Below are 27,897 nucleotides of genomic sequence, written 5' to 3'. Positions count from 1 at the left end.
ATGATACTTATTGGATTTAGTTGTTAATAATGGGATCCAATCCATAAAATGAAAAGGGTGTTGTGTTGACCCATTTAATCAAATAGGTCATAAACTTCAACCCAGCTTGCTATTATTTCATTGGGTTCAAGTACATTTATTTGACGAATTGGGTAGTTAAACTTTTGCCCGTTCTATTCCTTTATGGCTAGACCTGGCAATCTTGATTGACTTGACCCGTGACCCGAAAACAATGAGTCGAAATTGACCAATCTACCCAACTTGACCTAACCTGAAAGTGGATTTAAGCCGATTCTCGAAATGACCCGACCTAAAGTTGACTCGATATGATTTTAACCCGAATAGACCCAATGCCTGAAATGTCCCAAACTAAAACTACCTACGGACTATTATCAAACTAAATTATGCATGATGCCATCAAAGACTCAAATTGTTTCATCCCCAACCACAACTGAACTCACAAATCAAATAAAATTATCGATTTGAGCTTGATCTACAGTAACGACATGAAATGAATTACTCGAATATGACCAAACTCGATTTTGACCCGACCCAAGCATGACCCGAACATACTTGACCTGACCCAATACTCAATCCGAAACATAAATTGACCTGATTTGAACCCAATTGAATATAAGTTAACCCAAATTGACCCGACCCGTACCTGACATGAATGAACCATTTGCTAGGTCTGCTTACGACCTTGCCTATTCCAAATTCCCAATCCGTCGTGGTCTCGTACTGTCGTACCGCCAAATAAGCATCATCCACACCTTCTGGTCCTTCACTCTCCCGAAGTTTGAGCTCAAACTCAAATCCTAAAGCTCTCAAACCCTAATTTCTCAGATCATTCATCCTCAAATTCCGATTCTGCTCAATTCATTTCTTCACAAAACTCCCGTCATCCTCTACAATTCAGGTATTTCTCTAGATTATTACATTCAATTTTTCGAATTTCTTGTTATTGTGACTCTAATTTTTTAAGTTTTAATTCACCATGACCGTTATTACCATGCGTGCTTTGATTTCAATTCAATTTAATTTGTAAATTGTTGGATTATTGCTTTTGATTTTGAGAGGGTTGATTGTATGTTGAAATTTCAGAGTTGGGTTATTTAAAATCGTTGAAATTGAGCGTTTACTGAGGCGCATTGTATGATTTCGACTGTTGGTTATTCTGAATGAGTTTGTTTGTTTATTTTGGAAACCCAATTTAATCTCATCTGCTGTTGAAAATTAGGGTTAGATTCTGGCACCACATACTTAGGATTGACATGAGGTTCTAGGGTCCAAAAATGTTTTCTGCATTAAAGAATTTAGGGCTTTGTCTGGATTGAATCTGATTGAAAGGAAAGCGTTTACTTTGATAGTCTTGATTCTTGAGACTCTCGACTCTCTAGTCATTGATTAAATTTAGCTCAAGATATTTGGGCTATGTTTGGGGTTGCATTTGATTGAAAGAAAGCGGTTACTTTAATTGACTCGATGACTCATGTGTCATTGATTGATTTAGCCCAAGACATTTGGGCTTTGTTTGGGTTGCATTTGATTAACAGGAAATTCATGATTGACGAGCATGGGCAAGAGTCTCTGTGCTCACCGGGAAGGTTGCTTAACTCCTCATATATGTGACTGGTGGGAATTGAGTGCTATCTCTGAGATATTAGGTCTATGATATGGTTTGATCGCAGTTGTAACCGATTGTGTTCTAGTATGCTTATAGCTTATGTAAGATGGATGTATTTGTGTGTGTTTTTTCCTTCTCTTGTTCTTTAAGTTGTGGGGTTGAAAATTCAGACTCACAGATCATTTAGATAAACTGCTTTCTTTGAATTTTGACCATGTCTTGTTTACTAGCAGAACGATGTTGTCTAATTTTTCTAGTTGTGAATATTATAGTAACTTGATCCTCATGTCAGATTGGTAATAAGTCAGAACGTTTGATAGCAAAGGGAAAATGCCTACAGAGAAAAGTCCCAACAAACTTAAATCAGAAGTTGGCAATAAGGATATAGATAAAAATCACAGACATCGCCGTCAAGATGCTTTACCGCTTGAGGGTTCACCAGCTTCTGAATCTAAGCAGGATGTCAAAGATGCAAGTTCCATGTTGGATAGCAAGACTAATGGAATAAGTGAAAGAACCAATCACTCTAATCCAACAGCAGTCTCCCGTGGATCGTATCATCAGGTTTCCTTAAATAAATCTTTTTGATTTTTTTTTTTAATTCTATTTTGCAATTATTTATTTCTGCAATGTATTTATGTGTATCACTTATTTATTTCTGCTGATATAATTATTTACTGCTACTTTTCTATGGTGTTTCCATTTTGTCTACAGCCTTTTTTTTGGCAATTAAAATGAAGGAAATTTAAAGTGAATTGAGAGTTTTCAGGAAGAGACGTGTCTTAAAAATTATGTATGTGTGTGTACACATGTGCATGTATGCTGGATGAAGTGCTTATGTTTCTACAGTGCTTGGACAAGTTATTAAGGCTACAACTGATTTATTTTGTGCTTTAACCGTGCAAATATCCAGTATAATGATATTAGCATGGATATGAGTATGTCTGTATTATTCTGAATGTGCTATTTGTTCAAATAGGCATACTTATGAAGTTATGAGTTTGATCACTTGGTGGTTATTCAGTATTTGCAAATCCATTTACTGGGCTGAACTAGGAGGGTACTTGTTCGTCCAATGATTTCAGTGCCCCCGTGTAAGTGTAACTATATTAGGCTTGCCTATTCATGTCTTGTAACAGCATGATGACCGCCGAACTGCCGCCCGAGATGGCAGCCGCTCTGGACGCAGATCAACATCTGGTAAGTTTTTTTCTTTCTTAACTTGTGGTTGCTTTTCTTTCTTTTTTTTTTCTTCTTTCACTAATTGCTACCTTTCCTCTTCAAAAATGTTCTTAGTTTTGAGGATGTATGGATACGAGTCATATGACCCTCAAAATTTCTGACATTGTACTAGATGCTTTCTCATAGGATGATAGTAAAGCTACAATGTGGCCGTATAACGGTATAACTTGACACAATTAGAATGTAGTCATACCATTATCATGAGGAAGTTCATGGGAGAGAGTTTTCTTGATGTGGGAGTAGACGACTGTAAGATTTGCAACCTTGCCTGTCCTCTCCTTGACTATAAACACTTCTCAGTGTTTATCTTCCTTCCTTCTATATCATCCCCCCTCCCTCTCCTTTTCTTTTGTTTGAAATCAATGCTGATGTCGGATTCACTTCTCAGTGTTTATCTGCAAGTAAGATATCTAGAGTACTGGGTGCAAGGGGTGGAGAGTGATTTAGAAGTCAAAGGTTTATTGTATGAAAGTGGTTGTCTGGAAGAACTTATATCGGTCGAATTTGTCAGATGGGTATCTTAAAAGTTAAATACCCCTCGTACCAAATTAGATATACTAAAGAGTATTAAAAGTATTGTGGAGAGTGATTTAGAAGTCAAAGGTTTATTGTATGAAAGTGGTTGTCTGGAAGAACTTATATTGGTCGAATTTAATTTGTCAGATGGGTATCTTAAAAGTCGAATACCCCTCGTACCAAATTAGATATACTAAAGAGTGTTAAAAGTATTGGTGGCCATTTGAGCTCGTTTATGGCTGGAATTCTCTTTGAAGGTGCGTGTTTAACTCTAAATCTTCATATTCTTATCTGAGGTGGGAAATTATTTGAAAAAGGGCAAGGGAAAATAAAGAAACCAGGGGAACCTTTCCATCACAAAACCCAAAAGTAAATTTCTTGTAAATAAAAAGACACAAATTACTGACTGTTTGAGCTTTTCAAGGTGCTCTTATGTTACTAAGTTTTTTAAGGTACTCTTTAAATTCCCATTTGATTTTTTGGCTGCTATACTTGGTCAGTGGGAGAGGATGGTAATTGGTATTGAAAGAAGTCTCTGGTAAGTTAATGTGTAGACTTTAGTGCTTAGTTGCTTACTGCCATTAGACTGAAGGGAAAGAGGGGGATGAATTAAGGCATATGAGTTGGTAGCTGGAGGAAGTGGAAGTATGGATGACGATGAGGGACTGGAAAGGTAGCGGGCACTTGTCACAGTTTTTACCCACTGATGATGAAAATTTGAGAGCATTTGTTGGATTGGAGTAGCTGAGGTACCAGGATATATGCACTAAGTTAATTGCAAGAGATGAGGGCTTTACTTTGAGCAAATTATTCTCACAAACTAAATCAGTGACTTGGGTGTCAGATAGTCATTATTTTCTGCTTCCTTGGATTTCATTGTAGTATATTTGGTAAGAACTTTTGACAAACTCTTTAATATCATTAGGATCTACAGCTTATTGTTAATCCTTTGTGAATAGGAAAAAGTCCTCAATGTTCCTTGACTTCCTTCCCCTATACAGTTTGAGCTAGATATCTTGATATACTTTTCTTAATTTGAATCTTTTTTGTTGGTTAATTCTTTTTGCTATCTATTTGCGTAGAACGTGGATGGTGGAGCGATTCCAGGGACGAAGACCGAGCAGCACATAGATCAGCACCCTCTAATCCAAAAGTAGGGGAGGAAAAAGCTCGAGCTCAAGGTGGTGACAACCATGCCTGGCGACATGATAAATTTTTGGAAGCGGAATCTGATGCACATCCACCTACCAAAAAAAGACGTCCGTTTAGAGAGGAGAAACTTCCTCTGAAGTCTGAGGGTGGAAATGATGCTGTTCCTGAACCTAGTAAGTTTGACCATCCTGCTAGCTCTACTGGTGGTACTGGAAGATGGGAACACGGAGCTCGTGATCGTCGACCTCTGGAAAGAAACGAGCATGACCGAGGATATGTAAGAGAGAGGTCGTTTTCAAACCGAGGACGAGTTGAAAATACTAACTTTTCTCCCAGAGGCAGGTTTAATGGTGCTGATAATGATGGCAAATTCAAGGGGAGGGAGAATTTTGGTGGAAGACAAGGGTATCGTTCAAGTGGTTCCCAGGTTGAGAAGTGGAAGCATGATATGTATGACGAGGCTAATAGAAGTCCAACCCCTAAAAAGGAGGAAGATCCCGTAGCAAAGGTGGAAGCATTACTTTCTTTGTAGATTGGGCAAGGCTTGGTAGAATCAGTGTTGGTTCTTGATCGAGGACTTGTTAGTTTGTGTAAAACTTATATGATTGTCTAATGTCTAGAGATTCTAATTTGGCAACGCTAATATATCCAAAGCCTTTTACAGCTTTTGGTGTGCTGTGAGGACTTTCCGACTTTGGTCTGTACATTTGGCATACAATTGCCTATTGCTGTGATTGATCTTGCATTTCTCTATGCTATCTTAGGACAACGCTTGAAGCATGAATTTATTACACCATTATACAGCACACCTTGAAGGTTCGTTTTTACATCTTTTCTCTTTTGCTGGAAATTGAACCACAAATCTAACAAAAGACATCATAATTTTTATAATGAATGGTGATGATGCATGTTGAGCATAAATTGACTTAGCCTGAGCTGTACTCAGTGAGTCTTGTACTACGCCCAGCTTGAAGAGTTGTGTGCTCAATGTTGGATTTTGACTAAAGCTCACAAGCTCAAGCTGCAAACGCGGTGTGCTCAATGTTGGACTTTGACCAACAACCCAGTTCACAAGCTCAATGTTGGCAATATATAAAATAGTTCTCAAAATGAATGCAAAGCCTCAGTGAGTCGTATACTGTATATTATTATGTCAAAATTATGCCACAAAATCAGCTAGATGGTAAGTAGCTAGTCTTAGCAACTATAAGCTGTCTGTGTGAATTTATGCTAAATCCCGTTCTGGTGCGATGTCTCACATGACCAACAACCCCGTTCACAGGCGAGCAAGGTAGTTTCTTTTGTAGCCAGACATGGCCTAAAGAGCTTGCTGTGAATATGAAAATATACATGAGACATGGCATCATCTAGTAATCCATCCCCTGTTGATTCTCCTGAAGGTTGTCCAGTACATTTTTTTCTCCAATCAACATCTCAGCCAGTCCTAGCAAGCAGATATACAGAGATCTTTCAGACAAGAAATTAGATAGTGTGACGACTAATTTTAGACAAAGCGAGTACTACTTGATTCCTCGAAAGAGCTCGCCATAAATTTACCATTGGTATAGTGACGACAATCATGGTGGCCAATGCGTAAATCAGTTTGCCAGCTGCTGTTGAACTTATAGGCAGCTTCTACAGCATTTGATAACTTGGATGAACCAATGTGCCAACACTTTTTCTTAGGAATCTTGCTAATTTTTCTTACCAGAATATTTCCTACACAATCAAGATGTACAGCAATAGAGAGTGACAAATTGGTACATTGCTTCGGTTTATGGAGTTACAAACCGCAACACGAGTAAGTAACAGTATTCGCTTACCTGGGATAGCTCTACCAGATAAGGCAGCCAGAGCCACATATATGTTTTCAGGATCCTGAGGCTGAAAATCAAACACTAACCCCTGCAAACAATAATTATTCCTACAGAATAAGGACAACTTTTTTTTATCAAGTCTGATCTTTTCAATAAAATTATCCACAAATAAGCAATGTCTATTCCTATATGGTGCTCCTAAGACCACCATAGTGACACGCTATGGCGGAGCATCATGCTTAGTGCTCCCAGGAGCATGAAATAATTTTCCAAACTTTAAATTTGGGGGAGGGGTGATACGGAAGAAAGCAACCTGGGAGCTTGAAGGAGAGGCAGAAGTGATGGATGGTTTGATGATGAGCATGAAATGCTGAAGATGCCACAAGTTGAGAGAATAGGCAGCAGACATGAGTAGTTGAGCAGGTCCCTTGGTTGCCCGTAGAGGTGTCGTGGCCACATAAATTTCATCTCTGCCTCTTCCCGGCGCCGTGAATGAGGAATTGCCTGGAAGGTTGATGGCCATTTGTATATCTTGCTATGATCAATTCACCTCTATGCTGTAATGACAAATTTAGACACAGAATGTAGTTAGCCTCTTAGAATTCACTGCTTTTCTCATATATAAGTGGCCAGTAGTGGTAGACCCATCCTTTTTACATTGGATATCATTATATTGAATTAATAATGTCTTTAGCTTGGTTTTGGTCCTCTATATAATATACAAGGACTATGACCGCGACTGTTTTGTCTTACAAATCTTAATATTTCTAGGTTCGTCATCTCTTTTACTATATTGACTAGGCACATTTGTTAATTTACAGCTATAACCATAAACGGTCTACAAAAACTTTTGTGTGCCTCGGGTGTATAATAATTTTAGTACTCCGTATATGTCTTGTAACTTTTCATATAGCTGGACAGTAAAATTTTCGTATCACAGACAATAACATGGAGTAAAATGTTAAGGATTTTGACACAAACGACTTGGAAGATTGCTAGCAGGTCAAGTAAGTATGTTCAATTTAAAATAAAGGGCAGTGAATTTACTCTAAACAAGTATTAAACAAAATACGCCGTATTTTATTGATCTAATAGCGAGCCAGAATTATACTTCCCGTCATGGATAAACATACAAGAGTCTGATAAAAGCTCATTACATCCTTATTTCACCAAAATGGGCTTAATTCGACCACATCGAAAATACAACCATTACTACATAATACATATAGCAGACCAATTTAACATATTCCTCTAATTTAACATACACACACAAATTAAAATGAAAGGTAAAATCCATCACATAATCTCAGAAAACAGAAGTTTTTTTTTTTCCAAATCATGCAGTATCAGCCTCAATAACAGCAACAGCAGCATCTGCTTCAGGTTCTGCAGGTGCTGCAGCAGGACCAGCCTTCACTTCATCAGTCTTCTCAGACGGCTTCTTCGCTTCTGCAGTGTCATCCTGCTTCACTGCTGTTTCCTCCTTTGCTTCCTTGACTTCTGCTTCCTTGTTTTCCTTTTTGCTTTCCTCTGCCACAGGCTCTGGTGCCACCTTTGAGGACTCCTCGACAGGAGTAGACGACTTCTTTTCCTCAACCTCAAGCTCTTCTATTGCTTCCTTAGCCTCCTTGACTGCTTGATTATCATCCTTAGTTTCAGTGTTTTCTTTTTCTTGTTCTGCAACATTTTCTGCTTCAACAGGTTCTGCTTGCTGTTGTTGCTCTTCCTCAGTTTTCGCCTCTTCTTGTACTGCAGTGTTTTCAGTTTTTTCACCTTCTACTGATGCTGGTGGTGCTGGTTGTTTCTCTTCTGCAGAGTCAACCTTAGGCTGCTCTGGCTCGGCGACTTTTGCTGCCTTCTCTTCTTCTACTTGGGGTGGTGAAGTTTTTGCTGGCTCCTCCACTTTCTTCTCCTGTGGCAGTGCTGTCTGAGCTGAAGCAACCTGCTCAGGTTTAACCTTAACAAAATAATTAACCAAATAAAACAATATGGATCTATATGAAGTTGCTAGTGGACCAACAATTTGTTGCTACATATCAATAAATAATTTTTTTACTCCTGCATTATTTTGATTGATTACATAGAGGTTAACTCAACAACAATTAAAAATAATGAAATTCGATTTTAAACTCAAAGTGACAAAGTTAGTGTAGGAATAGTGTGAAAAATCAAAATGATCGTATAAACAGATGTAGCAAATGAGATACTCCATACTACTTTTGTAATCATGCACCACAAATGACATTAACAAGGTTAAGATGTACGCAATCCTTATTAAACAAGCACATGATCAAAAACCTTAATAAAAAAAATGCTTTCAAATACTGTATGAAATTTAGCTAGTGAGAGGATTTAAAATATTAAAATACTAGTAAGGAACACTCAAGTACAATAATCAATTTGATCAATAATGCACAAAGACATTATTGCATATACATATTGTACTGATCAATCAACATAAATAGACATATAGTACTGCATCACTATGTACTCCCTTTGTCTAAATTTAGTTATTACGATTATAATACAACGCTAAAAGTATTATCAATCATAACACAACACAAGAAATATTAAGAGTACTAATCTTTAATTTTTGTTGTTTATCATAATTCATAAAAAGGGACTACATTGATAAATCAATAGAGGAAATAATATTGAATTATCTTACCTGGACAGTGGCCATTGCTATGAAGGAATTTGAGTAAAATGATGAAAGTGATCAAGAAAGAAAACAAGAAAAGGGTGTTAAAAGAAAGCAAATAAGGGAAGTAAATAAGCTGAGCTGAGAAAAGGTGATGAAAAAATTGATCAATGGGAAAGAGTATTTATAGGGCCGATCAAGTGATGGTGCATCTACAAATTTTATTAGGTGGGACCAAAAAAAAAAAAAAAAAAAAAAAAAAAAAAGGGTTTTCTAGTGGGAGTATTTTGAAGAATCTTGGGACTTTAATCAATTGAAAGCACTGAATTTAAGGTCAAATTAGCATGTTTGCTTGGTATAATATGAGTATGTCAAAAAGATAAGAGGGTTTACCATATCTAATAGGAAAAAAATGATTTATTTAAATAAAAGGGTTATTAAAAATATGAAGAAGAAGAAGAAGAAAAGTTAAGATATTAAATATATAATAATAACGTTAAAAGATGTATGATTAAGTTATAAATCTTTAATTTAACTTAAAATTCTCTATGAAGTAAGATTTTAAGTCACATCGATCTGGTAGGAAGCCAATTTACACTATGAATTTGTGTTAAATAAAACCTTTCAAAAATCTTAGCTTACATTTATGTAGCCAATACAACAATAATGTAACGATATTTATTTCCATTATAATTATTGAAGAAGGGAATTGTAGTGTGAACATAACTTTTTCAAATTTGAACTTAGGGCCTGTTCTCATTGACTGAACTGAACTGAGCTGAACTGAACTGAACTGAACTGAACTGAAATGAAATGAATATTTTATAAGAGAAGAAAATTAGGAGTTGAATTGAACTGAACTGAATTGAATTGAAATGAATATTTTATAAGAGAAGGAAATTAGGAGTTGAACTGAACTGAGCTGAACTGAACTGATCTGAACTGAACTGAATTGAACTGAACTGAACTGAATTTCAACGTAAGAGAACAGACCCTTACAAACATTTAGAAAGTGACTGATTATTTAGTTTTTTTTAAAGGAAGTTAGGGTAAACCGAGATAAATCTTGTTTAGTTTGTGTTTGATATCATCGTTCAATGTTTGGAGTTGTGTGCTGCTGTGCTTTGTGCAGTCTCTCTTAAGGGTAACCTCACTATGATTCACTCATGTTCATACATTATACTGCTAGAATCCCTAGTTATTGGCTATTTCTAGCAACCTCCAAAATTTCTAACATAGTGAATTTGTTATGTATTCATTAAGTCAAACTTAGGGACTAATGAAATATGATTCATTCAAGACTTTTTTTACACTGGGATCTACCATTACACGATCACATACATCTCATGCTAGAAGCTATTGTTTCATAAAGTAGAATTATTTTATTTAACTCAAGATTTTATATCTTTTTGTGGCGAAATCCAAGAGATCGTGCATGTTAAATTGTGTAATATTAAGCTATTTATGAATAATGATAATATCAACCTTTTTTGTACAAATCTTTGTGAAATATATACAATAACTCAAAATCGTAGACCATCTCCCTAGTGTAAAATTCATTGAAACAAAATAAAAGTGTACAAATATACCTCTAGACTTTATGTGATTAATGCTCCATTTTTGTTTGGATCCTTTTCTTAACAAGATTGTTGTTATAGATCTTAGTCCAATCCTTGTAAATATTTAATTATCGTTTATTTTCAAATTGGATGGATTTATATATTCTCACAATTTTATGATATAGCAAAACATATGTATTGAATTTTACAAAATTTACAGCTTAAAAAACAATTTAGAATTTCTATAATGTGTTGGATCGAAGTAAATTGTACTTTAATTGATCGAATCAGAAAGTAAATGTTTAGAGAAGAAATTACCCAACAATCCAGTTTAAATGTTTAGCATTATTTTAAAGAGGAATAATTTGGTTTGGAGTAATAAAATGAACATATAATGTTAGCCATTACTTAATGTATTTTCTTAATTGAGAGAGATGGATAGCTCAAGTGGTTAAAGCTCTCCTTCCGATTTTCAGGTGATCCTGGGATCGATATTTATCAGCCGTCCTTGTGGCTCTCTAAACACCCAAAAAAAAAAAAAAAAAAAAAAAGGCATTTTCCTGATTAATAATTAATAAAAGCAAACCCTTTTCTATCTATATTATAAATTTATTTTAACAAAAACAAAGTGATAACTTACAATAAGGACAATCATAAGAAAAACTGTTACATGCATGGAAGAATGCAAATGCATGCCTTTGATTTTAAAATAGTAAAAGAGACATATAATAAAAGAAAAGAGCCAATATGTTAGGTTTAAGTCCTAGAATCATGGTGATGAATTGAAAATGGTTGCTGAATTTCATTATAGAAACATAAAACGACACTATATAAGGTAGCATAAAAGCCTTAATTTCAAAAACCTTGCGTAAGCAAATGGAATAATCATGTATATCTATTCTATTGGTGCTAATTTTGAAGATGGTTAGATCTAGCCATTGGAACCTAACTTATCACTTATCAGCCACCGAAAGTCCTTCTCTAAACCACTTTTTCCCCATATTTTCATTGGCTTTTGTTGGATGGGACTCATATTGGTGGTCATTTCTAGTTACATGTCAATAGAAATAGTACTAGGCTAGCTTCTAATTAGATACCCTTTACGGTAACAGGTAATTGTGAGTTAATTGAAACAACTATTAGAAAGAAATAAACAGTGGTCGTTTTATTGACATATAAGTATAAGTAAAGTTGTGTATTTTAGTAAATGGCAGTAGAGCTTTAAATAAATGAGGGTCTATTCTCTTCAACTTAATTTCATTTCAGTTCAGCTCCAATCAGCTCAGTTCAATTCAATTCGATTCAGTTCAGTTCAGTTTCTAATTTCTTTTTCTCATAAAATATTCAGTTCAGTTCAGCTTCAATCGTCAGTTCAGTTCAATGTAATCAGTTAATTTCAGCTCAATTCAGTAAATCAGAACAGGCCCTGAGAGCACATAATATATACAATCATGGCTAGGAAGTTCTAATTCTTATATAATTGCTCAAAAGTGTATGTCGAAAACTCTAAACTTCTATAATCAACTTTTTTTTTTGACAAGCTTCTATAATCAACTAAACAACTATAATCAACTAAACAACTAGAAGTATGTAATTACGTATTATACGGAGTACTTTCTAATTTAATCAAACGACCACTAAACCCTTAAAATCTACAACTCGGGCTAAATATATAGCATGTTCATTATTCATTTTTAGCCTTCAATTGTCCTTGTCTGTTAAAGGTCATGACTGATAAAATCATAATAAACCGCTCTAACTTGTAACTTTGTTTCTAAGTACATCTTCATTATTCTATTAGCATGTTCAGTAAATCATATCTACTCGACTAAGCTAATTATTTTTTTTATCGAATATCGTAAAAAGAAGAAGAATGTATGCATGGTAAAAGAATATTGTAGATCCCAATTATAGCAGACCCAAACTGAAGACTTCGTACGTTTATGTTATTAAAAGTGACTTGATTAATGTGTTAAGAGCCATGTTTTATTGTCACTACACATCCCATATTAAACCTCCAATTCCTTGTTTGGGCAAACGGCTAACGCCCCCATTCCAAAAGTTGCTTAGCTTTATGATTTCATGTACTATGACCGATTAAAAAAAATTGGACGGTGATTAGGCCCCACTAATCACATCTTTACAGCTTCATGGCCAATCAAATTTTGCCACCTGTCAAAAAGTATTAATCATCCTACGTGTTTCCTTGTCAAATCCGCTACTAGTCTACTATCCTTACTAAATTGCATGATTTCTTCATTGATTCATAAATGGCATAATAGGGTTGGGTGTACGGTTTATATGTTTGTTCTAGTGAATAATTCTTTTCATCATTAATTGATTTTAAAGATCATCTTTTTTTTTAGTAGTGATTTAAGATGGAAATTTAGTTTGCTTGGATTGTGGGAATTCTACTAGTGAGAAAATAATTTTGTTGTACCTTCATAAGGTTAATATATGATCCAAACGAGTGTTATTATTCACTGACACACATGATGTAGATTAATGAATCATACTTAATGGTCATGACCAATAAAAACATACTACGAAGTATTATTTTTCATATAGTCCATATGATATTGTCTAGTTTTATATGGTTTGAGTAATAGGAATATATTAGGAATATAGGAAAATATATTATTGTGATATATAGCATGGTATCAAGAGTAGGTTAAATCTTGGGGCCGTTCACACAAATACTCCCCCTGCTGGTGGGTTAGAATATTAAACCCACCGATGGGATTCATAAATTTGCTTCCGCTGTGCAATAGTATTGCTCTTTGAAATTTCTATTTTTTTTATTTAATTTTTTTTTTTTTTTGGAATAACCATGTGATACATGGGTTATTATTGGTGTATGTGATCAATATGAATGATCATATGTGATTTGGTTAGGTTGTAGTGTTTGAGTGTGCTTCCTCCATTATTGCATCTCCATGGAGATGAAGAAAAGCCACGTTTGGCGTATTGTTTATTATTAAAAAAAAAATTGCAAAAGACCACGGACACCAGCGAAGGGTCTGGCAAAGAAGATCACGGACACCAGCAAAGGGTCGTGGCAAAAAAAAGATTACGGACACCAGCAAAGGGCCGTGGCAAAGAAGACCACGGACACCAGCAAAGGGCCGTGACAAAAGACCACGGACACCAGCAAAGGACCGTGACAGAAGACCATGGACACCAGCAAAAGGGCCGTGGTAGCAAAAGTTTGTTTTTTTTAAATAAAAAAATTGAAGGCGGCATCAACAGAGTAGTGCAACTCGATCGACTTCAACAAAGTGCGAATTTCCAATCGTAACGTTCGTGTTACTGCCGTTACGATTGCGGAAGGGTGTTAGGAATATAGGAAAATATATTATTGTGATATATTTTCCATATAGATCTTATGATATTATATTTAGGATAATAATATATCTTAGTGATATTCTAAGATAGATCTATGGAAGTTTATATGATAGAGTTTATATTGTGTAGGTTATCTTTTGTAGGCTATAAATAATAGCCAAGATCATCAATACAATTCAAGCTATTCTATTCTATTTCCTCTCTAATTTAGCAGAATAATACGAAGAAGTAAAAACCTAGCTAATACTTGATCTCCCTGTAACCCTTATTATCATGCTTAATGTTTAATTTGGTAATGCACAACTTTAAACATCGATATTTGTTATCAATCCCTCCATCACAATTTAGTCATCACACGAAGGTTATGCACCAACATAAATTAAATTAATGAAAATAATCAACTCATTTGCTACACAAGCCGAAAACTAGTTATGTTTGAAAGGGTGATAGTAGAGCTGATCAAAGCTAGCCGGCCCGATTTTGGGCGGGTTTTGGGCAACAATTTTCGGCCCGAAATTGGGTTAGGCTCGGTCCGGTCCGAAAATTTAATTTTTTAGACAGGTTTGAAAATGCGTTTTTATGCTATTTTTTTAGGCACATCCCAAAAATGGCCTGAAAAGCTTGACCATTTTGGACGGGTTTGGGCACAAAAATTCCACCCTGAAGCTTGGCCCGACCTGAGAACTAGGCTTAATTTTTTAACTTCAGCCTACCTAGCCCGCCCAATAATCACCTCTAGATGATAGGTACACCGTAAGGTTATTATTGCCTAGCTGAAAGTTTATACTTTACATTCATATTCGAGGTTACGAGTGCATTTCTTTTACTAAGTTAACTAACCATTTGGTTGTATATGGATAATGTGAGTATGAAACCAAGGGAATTGACAAATTATAAATACATCGATTCATCCTTATATAAATAAAAATAAACTAATTATGAGTTAGCTAAATAAAAATAAACTAATTATGAGTTAGCTCAATCGGTAAGGAGCTTACTTTAGATCCTAAAGGTTTGAACTTTACTAAGGGCATGTTCTCATTGACTGAACTGAACTAAACTGAAATGAATATTTTATAAGAGAGAAAATTAGGAGCTGAACTGAACTGAACTCTGAGCTGAACTGAACTTTGAGCTGAACTGAGCTGAATTTCAACATATGAGAACAGACCCTAAGTAATTAAGTGTTTGACTTTTTAGTAGTGGACCGAAAAACCGTAAACGTTAGGTCTTATAAAGGTGGTGCGCAAAGGCGCTATATGAATAGGCAGGCCCACAGAATTGGGCTTGTTTTTTTAAATAATGGGCTGATTCCAAAAGGATTGGGCTGATCTGATCAATCACAGAAATATCGAAGTTTGAGTGCAAGTTTTCTCTTCTCCATTGAAACAGCCGCTTGTAATACAGCTTGAATCTACCTCTCTCTCCTCCATTGAAGCAGCTTTCTGAGGTAACATATTTCTTTTCATTTTTTCATTTTTTTCATCTTAATCACCAAATATCAATTTCACAATCTAGTGTTAATCGCCACATTAATTTGATTTAGGGTTCTTCTAAGGTGGATTGATTATTGAACTATATATATTGCTTATAATCTAATAATTACTGAAATGCTGGAATTTTCTGTTCGTACTTTAATCGAGAAGAGTTTAATTTGATAAATGGGTCAAATTTGGTTGCTTATTTGTTGAAGAACCCTCAAATTAATTTTTAGGACGGAACTATGAAAAGGGTGTTCTTGCCCTGGCTCAGAGATGGGCCTACTGCTCCCATTGCTTATCGTACTGAAGCTGTGAAGAAAGTTTGGGATTACATTAAGCTTCACAATCTTCAGGTATTTTGATTAATTCTTTGATTAAGCTTAATTTTAGGGTTTAGGGTTTTAGGGTCCTATGCATTTGCTACATTTTGATTCGTTGGATGTTTGAAAGTTGATCCATTGACTAGGTCGATTTTCTAATTTTGATCCATTGAAAATGTGGAGGTTTTTTGGAGTTGCTGGTGGGTTTTGATTTATATACCATTCTAAATTGAGTGTTTTGAAGGTTATGGTATTTATGCATACAAAATAAGGGATCACTCCGCATTAACATTGCATTGTTATTGAAAGCTAACAAGTAATATTACATTGGTACCTTAAATTAGAGTGTTATAATGCTTTAGTAGAATGAGTTCCATATAACGGGAAAAATAACATGTGTGTTCTATTCATCTAATTTTTACATATCTAAACTTATATGAAATTATCTGAACTTATTAGACCTTATTAAAAACGTACTTTAGTTGAATTTTGAACTTGGGTAACCCTTATTAGAACTTATTTTTCATGAACTTATCTTATCAAAACTTAACTGAACTTAGTAGAATTGAAATAAGTGAAATAAGGTGAACATAACATACCCTTAAGAGTAGTTGAAAGGACAGAGAACGCGAGTTGCAACTTGCAAAGCATTTTTGTTTATGTTTGCTTCTCTAGTCTAAACTTGCGATGAAGCAGAATCCTCCTATCTATGGATTCAATATGCATGTAATTGCTAATTTTTGTTGAGTTATGTATATGGATTTTTACAAGAATTGATTTTGTAGGTTTATGGGGAAGGGGGTTGTATCTCATAATATTTTATTTTCAGCCTAACCATGAAAGCAATGTTGTAGGCATTTAAATGTAAATTCAATTCTTAATGAATGGTTTGACAATTTGCATTTGAGTAGCACTCAATATTTTCAAAGGTGGCATTTATACATCATTGATGCTCTCTGATGGATGTCAAGGGATTCTTTCAGAATTTATAATTCATTCTAGTTTTTTTTTTTTTTTTTTTTTTTTTTCCCTAAAAGTTTCAGGGAATTTCTACTTCAAGGACGTTGCTTGCAAATTCACCCTCTGATGCAACGCCGATCTCTTCTCCTCTGATCCCAATATCAGCGGCTGGAGCTGGGAAGACTGATGACCAGACTGAAAACCAGGCTGTAAAACCAAAGCCTGAAAAGGTTCAGGCAATCTTGAAAGGAATAAAGCAGGTAATGGTTCAATGTGGATCCATTATAATAGTCAAAGTTCCCTCCCCTGGAAGTTGATAACCCTCAATGCTCTATCTTCTTCACGTGTCAGCTTATACATTATGCAACTGCCTTAGTTGAAATCAAATTTTGGATGTAGTAACATTCCGTGCTTCCTTGCTGTGTGTTGTTTTGCTGTTTTGGTGAATTGTTACCATATTAGTCCATTTTGCTAGGTTGAGTGAGGTTGCATTTTTTAATGACAAGATGACATTATGTGTTATGACTAGTATTCCAGCCTGTCTAACAACTCTGTTCAATTGCTTCTTCTAGAGTCCTAAAAAGGTAAATTTGGTTGCTGCTTTGATCCGTGGAATGCGCGTTGAAGATGCTTTGTTACAGCTGCAAGTGACTGTGAAGCGGGCTTCAAAAACTGTATATCAGGTTTGAGTTCTTTTCCTGGACTTAAATCAGTATTTGGTTTTGGAAAAGTTAATGTGCAATAGCTTTAGTTCAGAATAGAGATTAAAACTTACTTTGTGAAATCAAAATGAACCTGAATTTGAAAATTGCAAACAGTGTTTGAAAGAGCTTGAGAGTTGAGGCTTCACTTAGCTTTTGGAGTACTCATGAAGTCATGATGGCATTAGGAAATCAGTTTTCTTCTCAGCATGGATGTTTCTATTTACTCCCTCTGCCCCTTATAAATGGACCACATTTGTATGAAATCGAGTAAACCACAAATATTTTTCCCTATCTGAAAATTTTACCTTTTCACCATATCATGTAGTCTTTCTTCTCTAAGAAAAAAACTTGAAAAATATTCTTTCTTTAAATTCATAGTTAGGACATCTTGAAATGGTAATTTTAAAGTTTAATTTTAACATTAGAAAGGTGAAATTTTTTAACTGATGTGTCCATCTGACTTTAGATGGACTTCTCCCCACTTTCCTCAAGAGGAGGATTTTTTAGTAAACAAAGAAACTTAAGCCATTCTCCCTTGTGGCTGTTGCCAGAAGGTGAGCTTTATAGACACCCGGCCTAGTAATTTTTATGCAAGTACAGTGGTCAAACGATCAGCATCCTGTTGAATTTGATGTGCAATATTCCTGATTTGAGCGGAGTCCTCTTCTGGGGTTGTTGGCCTTAATTGTGACCTGGCAATCATTCTTTAGAATAGCATCTTTTAAGTCTGGGGAACTGTCTTGAATGTGAGTAGGATGACATAGCATTCTGCCGGAAGCAGAGAAATGGCACATACTCTAGTTGAACCATTGACTCTGTCTTCATAGGGGAGTCTGCTACCCATAACACTGCTGCCTTCTATTCTCCTCTCCTTTTGACCGTCTTTTTCCATGATGCATCAACAAAGATGGAGATCATCTGCAGTTGGTGTATTTGATCCCTTTGCCATACCATTACTCTTGATTCATTCTGCTTTGTTCTCTCAAGTTGGCAGCGAGCAGTGGTGTTTCTGGCTGCTCTTACCCTTCTGCACCTTGATCCTCGACTGAGCTCCATGATCGTAGCAGGCACACAGTACCATTTCAAAAATGGATCTCATTTCTATGTATCCATATTGCTCATATGGTGGCCATGAATTCCATTACTCTTTTTTCAAGCTTGTCCTTGCTGAATGCGGTAGAAGGGTGCTTCAAATCCAGCCTCGGGAAGGGATCTTCTGAAATTTGAGAGTTATTTATGCCTACTGCTGAAGCTACCCAGAGGCGAGCTGATGAAAAATCTCTAAATAGGTGTAAGGGTTTTCATCAGCATCCTTCCATAGGCTTTTCCAGATGATGACTTGAGGATGATCTTGCGGTGTGCAATGAGATGCCAGTATACAGACTTGACTGAGGGCTTACTGTTTTTGCACCTATCCATTCAAACTCATCCTGTGTATCAGCTTTAGAAATGGCCATTGCTAGGATTTCTTCTGCTACTTCCTGGCTGAAGGAGCTCTAAATGATGTTTGCATTCCAGTTTCTATCTTGTTTTATAAGGTCTGAGACCCTTGAGGTCTAGGGCCGGTGTCATGGGGGGCCTGTTTCGGGGGGCCTGTTTCATTCTCACCTCCTTGTCTCCTACCCATTTATTCTCTTCTGAGTACCAACTTGCTATTCCTACTATTAGGTGCAGTCCTCTTCTTATTGCCTGTGATTTGACATTTACTGATGATCTTAAATGATGTGAAGAACTTAATGGCTTGATGTCCGTCCTACCTCATGATTATACTTGAACATAGTGTTAATTTGATATGCAGGTGGTACACTCGGCACGTGCAAATGCTGTCCATAATCATGGATTAGATCCAGACAGACTTTTAGTTGGTATGTTTTACAATAGCATATCTTATGAGTTTAGGTATTGCTACAACATAATGCATTCAAAAGATGGCTTAATTTGTGACAACTATCTTTATTCTCTGGTTTTTGCAGCTGAAGCTTTTGTTGGTAAAGGAATTTTTAAGAAAAGACTAAGCTATCATGCCAAAATGAGACATGGGATAATAATGAAACCAGAGTGTAGACTGACAGTGGCAGTAAGAGAATTGACACCAGACGAAGAGGCTGAAATAGCAAAACTCAGAGTCAGCAATTTCAAGAAGCTTACAAAACGGGAACATCGGCTGGTCCCTCATAAGCTCATTGAGAGTACTCCAGTTTGGGGAAGAAAGAACAAAAACAATAGTCAGGAGTCAACTGTTAAGGCTTGAAAGAGTTTCATTTTTGTATTTCCATCTGTTATCACACTGGATTATTGCCTATTTCTTTCTTACCTGAGTTTTGGGGCGCGTACGATATGATGCCGTTTGCCATTTCTATGTTATCTGTATATACATTTTGCCCAATAGATTGGTGTAAACACTAGATGTCCTCTACAACACCAATGCTGCATGTACTGAAACTACTTTAGTTAGAAGATGATATATTTCAGGTCATCATCTATGTGAACAAAGTTAGCTTATTGCATAGAGTAACTTACATTTCAGAAATAAGATTCTATCGAAGACGAAGGAATATGAACATTGAGAGAGCCTCGAACAGATGAGGCAATAGTTACTGTATTAGCATTGTTGATTTTAGTCATTGTATCAATTCGAACCGTTAAGTTGTTGGTGTTGAGTCCCAATCTTGATGTTTCTATTTGATAGGTTTATGTTTTTTGCTAAAGATTAGTTAGAATTAACAAACTAAGGACCTGTTCTCATTGACTGAACTCAACTGAACTGAAATGAAATGAATATTTTATAAGAGAAGGAAATTAGGAGCGGAGCGGAGTGGAACTGAGCTGAACCGAACCGAACCGAATTTCAACGTAAAAGAACATGCTCTAAATATAAACACAACCTATAATTCAGAAGAAAAAAAAAAAAAAAATCAACCACACAAGAATCTAAACAATAGAATTACATTAAATGGAATTGAATATTTAGATTTCAAATTCTGAAATTCAATTCCAACATTTGAAATGAATATCATGTTTCCAAACACAACATTTGAAATTAATGATTGTGCTTTAAGAGAATGTTAACCCTGAATTTAATGAAAAAAGAATACTGCTATCTCTAATTAGTTTTAAGGCACGGTACCGATTAATCGCAACATGTCCTAGTTTTTTTTTTTTTTTTTTCATTATATTAATCATGCAAAACAATGATATTAGCTACTATTACTTTAGGATTTAGGGTGAATAAATTGGTTATCCAATGTAAATATGAATTTTTAACAACCTAATGATTTTTTAATTTAAAGAGAAAGACCCTATTGAGCCAAAACGTCTCACATGTCTAATCTGGCTCTTTGGGAGTGGGAGGAAAGGTAAAGGAATCCCCACCCACAAATAGTCTATAATGAAGTATGATTTTAATATAAACTTTTCCACTAGTCTAAGCTTTGTTTGGTAATTAATTTGAATTGATAATCGGACATTTAAAAAATGTTTTAATTTTATCTGAAAAATATATTAACTTTAAATTAAATCAATTTCTTAAAATATTAGCATAATAACGCCAAAAGCAATGTCAAGGATATATCAAAATTCACAACTAGACAAGTACTCTCTACGTATTTCCTTGGATTTCATATAAAGACCAACCAATATAAAAATGGTTGAATAGACAATAAGACAATGAAATTTGCCTTTTGTTTTTCCTACCTTTGTTAGATTTTTTAATGAAACGTGATATAATAATAGTAATACTAATAATAATAACAACAACGCTTGTTAAAAAAAATGAACTATGGATTGGATTCATAAACATGAAAATGAGAAAATATGTAATTTGTATCCGATCCAAATTTGGTTATAATTCGGTTAGTATATTTAATCCAATTATATCGAGCTAGATATCTAAATTTCTCCGGTATTTAAGTTTGAAATTGGATCAAACTTCTTTATTTAGGTTAAAAAGTACTCCTTTTGTCGATATAAGATGGTCTCATCTCTATCAATTGAGTTTTTAAAGGCTAGTTCATTTGAAGTAATGTGAATTCTTATTTTTATGTTGTCATATGGTTGCACAGGAGTTGCCAATTTAAGGTGTCAATTAGGTAGTTCGAATCAGGTCATTATCGGGTATCCACTCATTCAGGTTGATTTCAGGTTTAGATCGATCTAAGTCGGGTCATCTTCAATTCTATTATCAATATGCTTTGTTTAAATACGATAATCATCATTAATACCATTAATAATTTGGTTAGTTCTAATCAGTTTTACCAGGTCAAGTAATAACAACATATAATTCATATAAAAGTACTTCGTAAAATACAAACATTATAAAAATGAGACTAACTTAATTCTTCATACTTCGTATAACATTAATGAGAAAATAATCTCCCAAAGTAATCAACTTTAACGCGTTGTCAACTTTAAGGCATTACAGAGTTTAGAATTTCCGGATCCGACACTGCTAGCCATAACTCCAACAAACCCATCCAGGCATCCTCATCCAACAGACAAAAGACAAGAATTCTATAAGCCTCAATCTTAGGCACAGAGAATGCGTTGTTTAGAGAAAGTACAAAACTAGTTAAGTTAGTGACCCTCACGATCATCTATCATTTCTTAGTGCACCTCACGATCTCTCTCTCTCTCCTCGCTCCTTTCGGATCACCACAAGAAAGAAGAAGCCTTTTCTTCTCCACTCTTCTTCCCCCCTTTCATCTCTCTCTTTCTCTCTCCTCTTTCTCTCTCTAATCAGTTAACCAACCAACCCACAACAACAACAAACATCATCAACATTCAATCAATCAATCATTCATTCTCTCTCTTTTGACTTTCCATTTTTCCTCTCTTTCATCATTTTTTTTTTTGGTTCCTCTGTTAAAGGGAATTCTGTTCTTGTTATTTTGTTTTCTGGGTTTTTTTTTGTTTGATTAATTTTATCCTGCATTGTTGCAAATTTTTGTTTCAATTGGGTTAACATTGAATTATAAGAAATGGGGTTTGATGAAAATAAGGAAATTGGAGAGAAAAGTGGAGCAGAGAAAGAGATTTTAAACCCAGAAAATGATGAAAGAGACAAACTTGGGAGGCAAATGAGTGAGAATTCTCTCTATACAACTGATCATGATGAAGAAGATTATGAGAATAAACTTGAATTGGGCCCACAATTTACCATTAAAGAGCAATTAGAAAAAGATAAGGTCTGTTATTTCTTTTTAATTTATGATTTTTAAAAATATTTCATAAATTTTTTTTGAATTTTTGTTAATTTTTGTTTTTGAATTTTGTAAAAAGATTGAAACTTTGTTAATGGGTTTGTTATAAAATTGGGAATGCAGGATGATGAGAGTTTGAGGAAGTGGAAGGAACAACTCCTTGGAAGTGTTGATTTGAATGAAATTGGAGGTATATTCTGTTTTCATAATTTTATTTTTGATTTTTTTTATTTGATTGGATATACATTATAGTTTTTTAAAGAGATTTATTCATGATAGTTCAATTATATTATAAAAGAAAAGAACTTTTGGTGTTACATAAATGTCATTTGTATATTATATGATGTTTGTCCTGCAATTTTGTAAAAAATTGTCCCATTTATATAAGCTAGGTAAATGCAATCAGTTTGCCTCCTGATTTATGTACAATATGGGCACCGAATTATAGCGAAAATTTGTCAATGATTTTTGGTGTTTGAAGCTCAACAATGATTGAATCATTCAGATAGGTAGGGGTGGTAAATTGGCAATCTTAATTCTTAAGATCCATTCTTAAGATCCTGATTGATTAGGCTAGTTAAAGAGTTCATTTGAAGCTTTGGGTGGCTTTTTGTGAACCAAGTTAGGGAAGGACATCTATACGCGTTTGGTTAGGGATCATACATGCCTCGAAAATTTGACATTCTCAAATTAGAACCAGCTTGAGGAAAGGATTGATATGAGTTTTAAGGGAATCATTGATGATTTACTACATTTGCCTGGTGCACAATTAAAGGTTTAAGAGGATGGAATAAGTATTGTTACTCAAGCTCCATGAATGTTTCGGTTATCTTTGAATCATAAATCGATATAATATATTGTTGTTTCTCTATTTTTCCATAAAATTTTGCATAATAATGCTGAAGTGCATGTATTTGTTTAAAGAGTTTAGTATGTGTTAACACGATCACACCGGTATTGGATTCTAAATCGAAGAATTGCAGTAACAAATGGCACGGAAAAAGGCTTACCTGATTCTAGCGTAGTCTTTACTGCTTATAGTTAACTTGGTTGAAAATTCGGCACCACTTGAAATTTCCTTTATTGAGGTCATTGAGCCGCCGTGTTTGGAAAAGAAAAAAGTGGTGTATAGATGGACAATTCTACTGCGCTTGCGTTGATTTGCTAATTCATTCCTTGTTAATGACTCTTTGTGTTGAAGGGTCCTGTCTTGAATAATGAGTTCATTTAAGTCACTGCTCCAATGGATTAGGTGACACGTGGCATGTAACTTATCCCCGAGTAATAATTAATTTTCTGTATATGGGGGAAGGTAGTCCAACATGATGATTAATGCTTTAACTAATAATTTCAAAGCAACTGCATCTCCAGGCCACACTATAGCATCATCTTCATCATTACTTGTTAAGTAAATGAGGAAACTTTAAGCATTATATTATTTGGTTAGTAAAAAGGAGATTGTTCATTAGTATTTCGTATGTTTTTTACTGTAACACAATCTGTAATCATTTAGTATTTTACTGAATGAAACTTTTTCGATTTCATGCTACTCATGTAACACTTCGGTTTTTGTGTGTATTGCAGAAGCCCTAGAACCAGAAGTGAAAATCCTAAGCCTTTCGATTCTTTCACCAGACAGACCTGACATCTTTCTGCCAATTCCTGAGGACGGAAAACCAAAATCACCATGGTTTACTTTGAAGGAAGGTAGCCGTTACAAATTGAGATTTACGTTCCAAGTTAACAATAACATTGTACTTGGGCTAAAGTACACTAACACTGTATGGAAAACTGGCATAAAAGGTAAGCTTTTCTTACAGTATTTCTTCAGCTCTTTTGAATATTGAATACTGAAGATCAAAGATAGTGGAAACCTTTGGCTTAATTGATCCTATTTACAGTGGACAAAACTAAGGAAATGCTTGGAACCTTTAGTCCGCAACTGGAGTCATACACACATGAGATGCCAGAGGAGACTACCCCTTCTGGTTACTTTGTGCGAGGTTCATACACTGCTAGATCAAAGGTTAGTCACATTCAAGTATACTCGTCATATATTCCTTGCTTATGTGCTCAACTTTTTGAATATATCTAGTATCAGTGTATCACTATCAATTATATGCTCCCACATTTTTACAATGGAATTTATTGTAGACACATTGCTGATTTTTCACAAATACCCGGAGTACCCTGATTTTTTTAAAAAAAATTATAATTCTTATTATGGACAGGAAAGGTTAAATCAATTAATGAGCTATTGCATACTTCAAATTGAATTGCTTTTTTTTTTTTCCTCAAAACATGTCTTTACTGCTGAAATTACCCTTCTGCCTTACACCACTCCATTCTGTAATCTTGTAACTCCCTTGTAATAAAATTTCTCAGGTCGTTCTGAGCTTTCACGTTTCAACTAGATGATTTTTTGTATCCTTCTTCCATCCATTATGATGCCTTCCGGTCACAGTTCTAAGAATTTTGAATTTTAGAAATTGTTAGGGTCTTTACCTTGGTTATCTTGCATATTCGCATTGATTGTCACCAACATTCATGTGAAAGATGTGAAGTGATCTATCTTTATTACTCCTTTATAATTTTGCTGTCTCAGACTCTCAGTCCAGGGTACCACGCTCCCCATTTTGCCTGTTCATAATAAATTGCTTTTCTAAATCATAGAAGGTTCATAAGAATCATAACTTCTATTTTAATCATCAAATAATTTAATATTGCCTCATTATAAACATACCAAAAAATTTACACGGTTTCTAAATCTTGGATTTCCATATGATCTGTGTTGGGGAAAACATCTAGCCTATTTAAGCAACTCAAATTATTCTTGCTGTGATTTCTTTAATGTTGCTTGCTTGGCTATACCATGTAAAGAATTATGTTTGCACAGCTTGCATTTGACAAAAGTCGCGGTGCAACTTGAAAGGCATGAACTAAAACATATATTCCTGTTTATTTTGCAGTTTCTTGACGATGATAACAAATGCTACTTGGAGATCAATTACACATTTGACATTCGTAAAGATTGGTTAACTACATAAGAGTTGTGCATGATCGAGTATTTTTTCACCAAATTATATCCAACTCCTTACTCCGGATTTATCCTCTCAAGATGAATATAGGTTCTCAAATTTGAAATGGCTGCGACATTTTCTTTTCTTTTCTTTTCTTTTTTTTTTTTTTTTTCAAACGTATCAACGGGAAAAGAACAAAAAAGAAGAAAAAAAAAAACTCAGATGTTCTTGTGTAATAGGAGTAGCTGACTTTGTTCAGTTTGCTGTTTTTTGCACTACCTTTGATTCTTGGAGACTCAAACCATTTTCAGGCTAATAGAAAATGTAGAAGTTTCGTTCTTTTTTCTTTCTGTCTGTACTTCTGTAGCAGTTCAGCTGAGCTCGAGTTTATTACAAGCCACCAACATGAATACCTAGTATTCTACCAAGTGCCGAAGCCCAACTGTCCTCCCACCCTTCATTGCTTTTGCGTGGAGATTGAGACACCGAGGGTCTAACTTGTGTTGTGCCATTGCTAAAACTCTTTGGCTATCACATGGTTTGGCGGTTACTTGAATCAGTTGCCGGGTGCAATCAACTTGGTTATACTTGGTTGCATGACCATTGAACAGTTCAAGTGTAATTTTGTGGCTTTACAAGAACACCCTACAAACATCAATGATTGTGATTTTTGGAATTTTCAATTTTGACATTGGTTTTGGTTTAGTGTTTAAAGTTTGAACAAAGTTTTGGGTTGAATCCAAAAGAAACCTTACTTCTTATCTAAAAACAAGTGGGCTTACTTTTTGGGATCCAGACCTTGTACAGCCTAGCCAGATTACAATCATACAAAAAAAAAAAATTAGAGCTAGCCCACCCAGCCTTAAAGAAATTACAAGTAACCTTAAATGTGCATATTACAAAAACTAATTACTTCTATCGGTTGAACTTATGTGTTGACATGTGTGTCTGGACGTCTGGTCAAACTTTGTCAATTATTCAGAAACAGATAGAATATATGACTAATAAATTGATGGCCTATTACATTTGTGGGCACACTAGATTTCATCAACGATTTTAACGTGAAATTTGCTTCTATAATTTATTTCACTCTTTGAAAACTAACAAAAAAAAAACTAGGGTGCTTTTCAGTCAATTTTTAAACTAAACATGATTAATATAGGTACGATTATTTTTCACTAAATTATACCACTTATATTAGATGACATATTTGAAACCCTAGAATCAATTTTTCACCTACCGAGAAGAATAAAATAAACACCAAAATTTTTAAAAATTGAAAATGACATCGCACGGGCCTTAATAGCATATTAAGGGTGTAACTATATAATTACCATAACCATCAACTTAATTAATCAAATTATTTGTCATTCAAAACACATTGATATATTGACATCAGCAAATAGCAATATGTTTAGCTTCTACTGCTAGAAATCAAACAAGCAATACAACCGACACCCTCAGGCCTCATATACCGAAACCGAATCATTTGGTTGGTCCTACATTCACATTCCTAATTCTAACTAGCATTATTTTCTCATTTTAATGTTGTTTAGTAATTAAATGTGACAATTTGATGTTGACTAATCTCCTACATCACATATTTAATATCAAAGACTAAGCTATCCAATATTAACTAATTCTTTTAACACAAGTGTTAAGGTTTTTGTATTATTGATTACCTCGTGTTTTTGTTAATTTACATAATGGTCGACGGTTTCTATTTGCCTGACTTTAAATCATTTTGAAACAAAGTCTTTTATTATTTGGTATTTTATATAGCGATTTGAAATCATTTTAGAACTAAGACTTTGTTATTACGAGAAACCTCATGTACAATCTGGATTAAATGTGAACTTTGGTAAGAGTAGAATGACTTGTTAATAATCATGAAAATTACTGACAATGATGATATTCACAATCATAGCTCCGCACAACCAAAAGATTTTAGTTTTGGCCCACTTTAATCATCATTCATCAACGAGTTGCATCATTCATCATGCCACATCATGCCCAAACATTTAATTTACTTTACAGCAAATTTTTTTTCTTTAATTTTTTGTATAATACAAAGGATAATGGTAGCAACTTTGGCAAGTTCCTCTTTGTCTTAAAAAAAACAAAAAAAAACTTTGGCAAGTTTAGGTTTCTAGTAATAATCTGATGTTTAATTTGTTAAATATGAACTTTTTTTTTTTTTAGAACACTTAAAATATTAACTTTTTTTTTTTAACCGACTTCAAATATGAACATGCCCTTAATCTAGCTAGGCGGGTTTTCAATATATAGTGTAAGATGGATGTAAAGTTATTGAT

The 27,897-nt window shown here is 34.7% G+C and overlaps 5 protein-coding genes across 7 annotated transcripts; 3 read left to right on the top strand and 2 right to left on the bottom strand.

The window, feature by feature from the left end:
• Nucleotides 1–731: 731 nt before the first annotated feature.
• On the top strand, nucleotides 732–5,295 carry LOC145558279 (uncharacterized). 2 transcript variants are annotated; one of them, XM_081619474.1, is made up of 4 exons: nucleotides 732–919; nucleotides 1,900–2,191; nucleotides 2,767–2,827; nucleotides 4,468–5,295. In XM_081619474.1, exons 2-4 carry the CDS (start codon nucleotides 1,958–1,960, stop codon nucleotides 5,067–5,069), a joined length of 897 nt encoding a protein of 298 aa, XP_081475600.1. In that variant the 5' UTR covers nucleotides 732–919; nucleotides 1,900–1,957; the 3' UTR covers nucleotides 5,070–5,295. The 2 variants fall into 2 exon arrangements, with proteins under 2 accessions (XP_081475600.1, XP_081475599.1); XM_081619473.1 differs by having other exon boundaries at nucleotides 733–919; nucleotides 1,920–2,191.
• Nucleotides 5,296–5,604: 309 nt separating this feature from the next.
• Nucleotides 5,605–6,993, bottom strand: LOC145558280 (uncharacterized). Its single transcript, XM_081619475.1, has 4 exons — nucleotides 6,668–6,993; nucleotides 6,361–6,442; nucleotides 6,095–6,256; nucleotides 5,605–5,981 (listed from the first exon to the last, which is right to left on the bottom strand). The coding sequence occupies exons 1-4, from the start codon at nucleotides 6,875–6,877 to the stop codon at nucleotides 5,905–5,907; spliced, it is 531 nt and encodes a 176-aa protein (XP_081475601.1). The 5' UTR covers nucleotides 6,878–6,993; the 3' UTR covers nucleotides 5,605–5,904.
• Nucleotides 6,994–7,494: 501 nt separating this feature from the next.
• On the bottom strand, nucleotides 7,495–9,176 carry LOC145559417 (uncharacterized). Of its 2 annotated transcripts, none has more exons than XM_081620843.1 (2): nucleotides 9,023–9,176; nucleotides 7,495–8,311 (listed from the first exon to the last, which is right to left on the bottom strand). In XM_081620843.1, exons 1-2 carry the CDS (start codon nucleotides 9,035–9,037, stop codon nucleotides 7,691–7,693), a joined length of 636 nt encoding a protein of 211 aa, XP_081476969.1. In that variant the 5' UTR covers nucleotides 9,038–9,176; the 3' UTR covers nucleotides 7,495–7,690. The 2 variants fall into 2 exon arrangements, with proteins under 2 accessions (XP_081476969.1, XP_081476970.1); XM_081620844.1 differs by having other exon boundaries at nucleotides 7,495–8,296; nucleotides 9,023–9,158.
• A 6,060-nt stretch (nucleotides 9,177–15,236) lies between these two features.
• On the top strand, nucleotides 15,237–19,840 carry LOC145559416 (uncharacterized). The gene is made up of 6 exons (XM_081620842.1): nucleotides 15,237–15,349; nucleotides 15,614–15,733; nucleotides 16,738–16,920; nucleotides 17,233–17,343; nucleotides 19,163–19,229; nucleotides 19,338–19,840. Exons 2-6 carry the CDS (start codon nucleotides 15,623–15,625, stop codon nucleotides 19,613–19,615), a joined length of 750 nt encoding a protein of 249 aa, XP_081476968.1. The 5' UTR covers nucleotides 15,237–15,349; nucleotides 15,614–15,622; the 3' UTR covers nucleotides 19,616–19,840.
• Nucleotides 19,841–21,950: 2,110 nt separating this feature from the next.
• On the top strand, nucleotides 21,951–25,928 carry LOC145559415 (rho GDP-dissociation inhibitor 1-like). The gene is made up of 5 exons (XM_081620841.1): nucleotides 21,951–22,547; nucleotides 22,686–22,752; nucleotides 24,147–24,365; nucleotides 24,464–24,588; nucleotides 25,532–25,928. Exons 1-5 carry the CDS (start codon nucleotides 22,341–22,343, stop codon nucleotides 25,607–25,609), a joined length of 696 nt encoding a protein of 231 aa, XP_081476967.1. The 5' UTR covers nucleotides 21,951–22,340; the 3' UTR covers nucleotides 25,610–25,928.
• Nucleotides 25,929–27,897: the final 1,969 nt, after the last annotated feature.

This window comes from Chenopodium album, chromosome 9, assembly GCF_948465745.1.
Source record: "Chenopodium album chromosome 9, dcCheAlbu1.1, whole genome shotgun sequence".
Taxonomy (NCBI): domain Eukaryota; kingdom Viridiplantae; phylum Streptophyta; class Magnoliopsida; order Caryophyllales; family Amaranthaceae; genus Chenopodium; species Chenopodium album.
This window is presented reverse-complemented; position numbering and strand designations above follow the sequence as displayed.

What these genes read in the sequence shown, in the direction of transcription:
- LOC145558279 (XM_081619474.1), top strand. Translation starts at nt 1,958, where the DNA reads ATGCCTACAGAGAAAAGTCCCAACAAACTTAAATCAGAAGTTGGCAAT. An exon ending in CCCGTGGATCGTATCATCAG is followed by an intron (nt 2,192 to 2,766) that starts GTTTCCTTAAAT and finishes GTCTTGTAACAG; the next exon opens with CATGATGACCGCCGAACTGC. An exon ending in TGGACGCAGATCAACATCTG is followed by an intron (nt 2,828 to 4,467) that starts GTAAGTTTTTTT and finishes CTATTTGCGTAG; the next exon opens with AACGTGGATGGTGGAGCGAT.
- LOC145558280 (XM_081619475.1), bottom strand. Translation starts at nt 6,877, where the DNA reads ATGGCCATCAACCTTCCAGGCAATTCCTCATTCACGGCGCCGGGAAGA. An exon ending in CCTCTCCTTCAAGCTCCCAG is followed by an intron (nt 6,443 to 6,667) that starts GTTGCTTTCTTC and finishes TATTGTTTGCAG; the next exon opens with GGGTTAGTGTTTGATTTTCA. An exon ending in TTGTCGTCACTATACCAATG is followed by an intron (nt 5,982 to 6,094) that starts GTAAATTTATGG and finishes TCTGCTTGCTAG; the next exon opens with GACTGGCTGAGATGTTGATT.
- LOC145559416 (XM_081620842.1), top strand. Translation starts at nt 15,623, where the DNA reads ATGAAAAGGGTGTTCTTGCCCTGGCTCAGAGATGGGCCTACTGCTCCC. An exon ending in TCTTGAAAGGAATAAAGCAG is followed by an intron (nt 16,921 to 17,232) that starts GTAATGGTTCAA and finishes TGCTTCTTCTAG; the next exon opens with AGTCCTAAAAAGGTAAATTT. An exon ending in CTTCAAAAACTGTATATCAG is followed by an intron (nt 17,344 to 19,162) that starts GTTTGAGTTCTT and finishes TTTGATATGCAG; the next exon opens with GTGGTACACTCGGCACGTGC.
- LOC145559415 (XM_081620841.1), top strand. Translation starts at nt 22,341, where the DNA reads ATGGGGTTTGATGAAAATAAGGAAATTGGAGAGAAAAGTGGAGCAGAG. An exon ending in TGATTTGAATGAAATTGGAG is followed by an intron (nt 22,753 to 24,146) that starts GTATATTCTGTT and finishes TGTGTATTGCAG; the next exon opens with AAGCCCTAGAACCAGAAGTG. An exon ending in CATACACTGCTAGATCAAAG is followed by an intron (nt 24,589 to 25,531) that starts GTTAGTCACATT and finishes TTTATTTTGCAG; the next exon opens with TTTCTTGACGATGATAACAA.